The 6,429-nt window shown below is 46.4% G+C and overlaps 1 protein-coding gene across 1 annotated transcript in view; it reads left to right on the top strand.

The window, feature by feature from the left end:
- Nucleotides 1-3,736: 3,736 nt before the first annotated feature.
- Nucleotides 3,737-6,429, top strand: part of LOC310701614 (uncharacterized protein) — a 70,612-nt gene continuing 67,919 nt past the window's right edge. The window contains exon 1 of the mRNA XM_083492776.1: nt 3,737-3,842. Coding sequence (XP_083348902.1) covers nt 3,752-3,842 — 91 coding nt within the window. The 5' untranslated portion in view covers nt 3,737-3,751. The remainder of the gene's footprint in view (nt 3,843-6,429) is intronic.

Below are 6,429 nucleotides of genomic sequence, written 5' to 3'. Positions count from 1 at the left end.
CAGTAGTTTATTTTAGTTTTGCAGTAGCTGTAAAAGAATAAAGAAGTTATGCTTCAGAGCCGTCGTTCGTGTAATATATACTCTGCTGTGCTCGGCTGACTTTGGAACTGAGTTTGGTGCTCACAGCTCCGAGTTGTGAGTCCACAGCACTTAGACCTGCTCCCGGCAGTGGAAGGTCTCTGGAAGTGCTTTCCCAGCTCGCCTGGCCCAGTCGGGGCTGAAGAGGTTGAGCCCAGTCGTTGGCACCGGCTCATAGGCGAAGCTGACAAGATTTAGAAGCCTGCTGCCTCTGGACTGTGGAGGCAGAGCAGAGCCATTGTGCTTCACGGCCTAGTGCTCCATGAATTTGTCCCCTTGTCTTGTCCCCAGCTTGGTGGGTGGAGCACGATCGTCTTAATCTAAGGATCACCAGCTTGAGCACCACGTTGGGCAAAAGATTCCTGCGTTGCAGAGATCTGGACTAGGTGACAATTGTGGTCCCTTCTAACTCTGCGGTTCCATGATTTTAAGCTGGTAGCCATCTCTGCCTCCAGTGGCAGTGAGTTCCATAGCTCAATTGTGTGCTGCACAATGAAATGCTTTTATCTGTCCTGGATCTCCCACCATTCAGCTTTCTTGGAGGGCCAACATTTCTACTGCTATGAGGATCTGCAATGTGGAGATAATGTGTCTCTGCCTCCATCATGGGGACCAGAGCAGGGGGTGGGCAGTTCGTTTGTCCCTTCCTGGGACAGGAAGCCTTGACAGAGAACTTTCTTGAATTAACAACGACTGGTTTCTTGAGGCAGCAGGAAAACAAATCAGGAAGGAGCAGGCCTCTCAAACACAACACAACATCTCTCAGCTCCGGCCTCTGAACTGTGGGAACAGAAAGTCAATCCTGGAGATGCCATGCACTGGTGTGTGTGTGTGTGTGTGTGTGTGTGTGTGTGTGTGTGTGTGTAATTGAGCTGCATTGGTGCTTTAGATGCAGGGACATCTTGCTCTGCAGTGTCTACTTACACTAAGTGGCTGTGGCTCTACTGGATTTCAGACCGGCACCTTTCCCAGCGGAGATGACGGGGTTGAACCTGGAAAAAGCAGACGCTGTTCCCCTGAGCTGCAGCTCTTCCCCATTTTTGAAGTAATGCTCATGACCTTCTTTATACTATTCGTTTAACTTTCTGAAGACCCAACTGATTCCTATTTTAGGTGAAAAGCAATTAATAAGGAGTCTGACAAGTTCATATATTCACATCCAAAAGTCACACTCAAAACAAGACCCCATTTAGAGCCCCAGAGAGGAACATGCAGCTGAATGATATAGACCAGTCATGATGTTACAATCACTAAACCAAGATGGCATCGTAAGAGTTGAACAGAAAATGGCGTCCTCTTATCTTATCTTCACGACAAGGCAATGCAAATCCAGAGGCCCATCTAGTCCAGATTCCTCTTCTCCCAGTAGCCGATATGGTGCCCCAGTGGGAAGCCCCCAAGAGGACAAATATAGTGTGAGTTACTGGGAGCTGTGGTTGTCAGTGTGGGTCTGTGGCTGCCCTTGTGATGTGTCCCTGGCCTTGGTTGGGAACCATCAAGTTGAGATGCTTCATAATGGAGTCTAGAACATTTGGGGACTTAACTAATTAACCTGGGGGGGGTCTTGCTTCTTTTAAGAAAATAATAGCTATTAATCAACAAAACACAATCCATTTTGTTGTCAACTGCAGCTGGTGCAACACAGAAATAGACTCTTCAAAATAAACTTTCCTCCCACTCCATCCTTCAACCCCATTATTTTTCTAATCAGATCATCTATATCTTCTAGATCAAGCACATCCAACCACAAGTAGCCTGAGATCCACCATCCAATATCAAAAACTGGCAGTGATCTACCACACTCTCCCTTTGTCATTCTTCAGCTTAAACATATTATATTTGCCTGAGGGAGGGAACCGCCAGAAGGCCCTTGGTGCTGGACCTCAGTGTCTGGGTAGAACGAGGGGGTGGAGACGCTCCTTCAGGTATACTGGACTGAAGCCATTTAGGGCTTTAAAGGTCAGCACCAACACTTTGAATTGTGCTTGGAAACGTACTGGGAGCCAATGCAGCGCAGAAAGAGGGGGAAGGAGGTCAAATTTTGAAATGTTAAATTGATTGTAAAACTAATTAAATTTATAAATAAAAAACTTTTTAAAAATACACTGTTGAATTTATCTTAATGCTGCCAATGTTTTCAAGTGTGCACAATCCCCCCCCCATATATTCAATAAACATTTTCCAATGTGGCCCACCTTGTCAAGTTTCCTGTTCTCACAGGGCTCAGCTATACAGCTGCAAATATAACGTTTTAATGTGTTTTCAGTGCATTATACAAATGTGACACTAGATGGCAATGGTGAGCTCACGGCAAATTCAATATTTTTTTTAAAAAACCTTTTTTTTTTTAAAAAAAAAAGGCATTTTTATATGTGTCTAGATTCCACCACAGTGGTCAAACAGCTGCATGTGGGAAGCCCCTAAGTGCCGCAGTGCCTCTCCCCACCTGCAAATTCCCAGAAACTGTTATTCCAAGATAGACTGCCCCTAAGAATGGAGGCTCCATTCAGCCGGCCCAAGTGGAGCCCTGAAGCTGGACGCAGCCAGTGGCCCCTCCAGTCCAGCCTCCTGTTCTCACAGTGGTCCACCAGATGCCCCGATGGAAAGCCGGCAAGCTGGACACTTAACAGTGACACTTAAAAGATTCCCTGAGCCTGGTATTCAGACGCATCTCTTGTCTCCGACAGTGAAGGGGGAACTGTGCCAGGACTGCCCTGACGGCCTCATCCTCTAGGGAGGATGCTTAATCCACTTTTAAAGCCTTCCCAAAGGACCACAGCTTTCTGTTACGATATAGAAGCAATGCAGCTGCAAACTGCTAGCTTGAAAGCAAAACATAATGGGAATGTTGGGACTGCCCGTGGGAAACAGAGGGACAGTCAATTCACAGTGCGAAGCATCGCAATTAGCTCAGAGTGTAATATGAGCTGTACAGGAAGTGCAGGAAGTGTTTGCTACTAGACTGCTGGAGCTTGAAGAGAGCAGTCATGTTTTTTGTAATGCTGCAAAGACAGAAATAAAGGCATGTAAATATGTTTCTGTCTATCTCTTTCCCCTGCCAGGGGGGGCAGGAAAGAGGGGGGGGGTGTTCTTCCCACGTTTGAGAAGAATTGCCTATCGAGACCTAGTCTGGATCTTGCTGGGGAATGCAGCCAGGGAGGTCAACAGGAGATCAAGCCGGGTGCCTGGGATTGTTGCCAGTTTCTCCTGATATGGGCTTGATTTCCGACACTTTCCCCATCCATCCAGGCATCTGACTTTGCACCAGAGCACCCGTTCCCTTCTCTGCTCCCCTAATGCAAAGGTTTAAGGGGTTGGGGGAAGGGAGGGAAACCATTGCAATGGACGTTTGGGCCCTGCTTTTCTGATGTTTTGTAACTGCATGCAGAAATCTATACAAGAAAACCAGAGCTGGGAGGTTTCTTTCCCGTCTTCACGCTCCTGGCCACCTCTATTGCTCAAAGAAATTCACCAATTCCTCCAAATGGGGGAATACAATGCTGGCATTTCGGGCATTTCTGCTACCAGGAGGCCGAGGGACCCCGAGAGTCCACCATCTTTGCGCTCAGTGGCTGAAGCCGGAGAGACGCACCGAGGCTCAGATCTTGGATTTAGTGATCCTGGAGCAGTTCCTGGCTGTCCTCCCCGCGGAGACAGAGAACTGGGTCAGGGAATGCGGAGCAGAGACCAGTTCCCAGGCGGTGGCCCTGGCAGAAGGTTTCCTCCTGAGTCGGGCAGAGGACCAGAAGCAGCAGGAGCAGCAGGTGAGAGACAGTTTCACTGAGATAATAATAATAATAATAATAATAATAATAATAATAATAATAATAATAATAATTTTTATTTATATCCCACCCTCCCCAGCCAAAGCCGGGCTCAGAGCGGCTAACATCAAATGTATAACACATTAACATAAAATCAGACAATCAATTAAAATACATCCTCACCTGAGATATTTCCCAGGAGCTGGTAAAGTGAGGGGGAGATACCCTAAAACGTTTCACTAATTGCCCAAAGTCTTCTGGATTGTCTCAACTCTCCCCAAAAAGTGTTTTCCCTCTTAGAATTTTATTTTTGATCCTAGTCCTCATTGCTGTTTCAGGTAAAGGAACGAACTGCAGAGGCAGGAGGAGATTTCTCTGAGGCCAAGGAAACGTTCCTTGTGGTGGCCTATCAATCAGGAAGGTGACAGAGAAACCGCCTTACGGAGTAAGCATAGATGGGCCCCTTCGACCAGAAGAATGGCTCCTTGCAAGTTCAGGATGAGCATGATGTGCAACTTGTCTGAGTGCCAGTCCCTCAGGTTGCAGGATCCAAGGGGACATTGAAATAAGGCCATCCATCTGCTAAACCACGGGTAGAAACCTAAGGCCCGGGGGCCAGGTGCGGCCCAATCGCCTTCTCAATCCGGCCTGCGGACACTCCAGGACTTTGTCTTTTATTATTATTATTTCTTTGTTTATTATCTTTGCTACTTCTTTATTTTTCTTTCTTTATAAATGTTCTATTTTATATAATTTTCTTTCTTTTTTTACCTGTTAAGAGATAGTACATAATGTTTGTACAGACATGTAAATTTTTTAATCAATCAAGAATATTAATTTAAAAAAGAATGCTTTTATTTAAAATGCCTCTCTGGGTTATTTGTGGGGCCTGCCTGGTGTTTTTACATGAGTAGAATGTGTGCTTTTATTTAAAATGCCTCTCTGGGTTATTTGTGGGGCATAGGAATTCATTCATTCCTCCCGCTCCCCCAATATAGTCTGGCCCAGCACATGGTCTGAGGGATGGTGGACCGGCCCATGGCTGAAAAAGGTTGCTGACCCCTGTGCTAAACAGATCCCAAACTTCTTGTCTACGTGAGAAGCATGTGCTACTGCGAAAAAAGCGAGCAAAAGCAGGGAGACGTTCATCCAAACATAGCAGAGGAAAGCTCCCTCAGAACCACCCAGCCAATCCGAGCACGTTTCCTCAGTGAAGGTCATGCCGCTCTGCTTGGTTGCTAAGCAGCAGCTCCGCCCACCCCTCTTGGCCAGCTCTCTTTAAACACCACCAGATTTAACCCTTAGCTGATAAACTGCATGATCCCTGCTGTTGACCTTCAACATTCCTGACCTCTTTGTCTCTCGCAGGTGATGAAATCGTGCTGACGATTCGTGCTCAGCCATCTCTCCTTGGGTCACCAAATCAGGTAGAGGGAATCAGGACCGGGGACCCGGCCAGTACCGCTATCTTGCTACCCACTAGGAAGGCTGTCAACGCCACTCTTGAAGATTTGAATCAGGAGTGGGGAACCCCAGGCCTCATGGTAGGGGGCACTAACTGTGGCCCTCCACGCCTCTCTCTGGCCCTTGATCTTGCCTGTTGTTTCCTTGGAGGGAGGTAGAAAATTTTGCCTCTGGATCCGCCCCGAATATTGTCTTGAATGGAAAGAGGCTCCCAGGTGAGGGAAAAAGCTTCTCCAGCCTCTACAGTGGTACCTTAGTTCCCAAACACCTTGGTACTCCAACAACTTGGAACCCAAACACCGCAAACCTGGAAGTAAGTGTTCCAGTTTGCAAACTTTTTGGGAAGCTGAATGTGCCTCCGTTTTGAGTGCCTTGATTCAATTGTGAGTGTTATGCTTCTGTTTTGAGTGTTACGCTGAGGTCTGCCTGTGTTTGCTATTTATTTTGACTCGTGTTTTTGTGACTGTATGGAACCCAGTTCAGCTACCGACTGATTGATCGTGTGATTGCAGTACATTGTTTATTGCTTTCATTTTATGGATCAATGGTCTCGTTAGATGGTAAAATTCATGTTAAATTGCTGTTTTAGGGGTTGTTTTCAGAAGTCTGGGGCGGATTAATCCATTTTGCATTACTTTCTATGGGAAAGCGCGCCTTGGTTTTGGAATGCTTTGGTTTGGGAACAGACCTCTGGAATGGGTTAAGTTTGAGAACCAAGGTACCAATGTATATTAATCCTGAGGGTAGTGCCCATTCCCCTCCCCTTAACAAGGCTTTGGGATTTTGCTTGTAGGCCAGTCTATTTTGATATCTGCAAGGAAGCATTTTCCCCACCTGCCTTCTCCTTCTCTCCCTCTCAGGACTCAGTTTCACTGAAGAGGAATGGGCTCTGCTGGGTCCTGACCAGAGAGCCCTGCACAGCCAAATTATGAAGGAGATTTGCAGGATCGTGTCCTCTCTCGGTATGGTTCCCTTTTACTCTGCTTGATGATAATATATTTTCAGAAATGCAAGTAACTTAATTGGGAATACTCAACGGGTTTAACGACTGTGTGTCAGCATCACAATTCTTATTCTTTTGGTCCAGCGAGATTTATCTATTTGTGTATATCTTCTGGATATC

The sequence above is a fragment of the Podarcis liolepis genome (assembly GCF_965112155.1).
Source record: "Podarcis liolepis genome assembly, chromosome: 2".
Lineage (NCBI taxonomy): Eukaryota > Metazoa > Chordata > Lepidosauria > Squamata > Lacertidae > Podarcis > Podarcis liolepis.
Note: the sequence above shows the minus strand (reverse complement) of the source record. Positions and strands in the feature narration are given on the sequence as shown.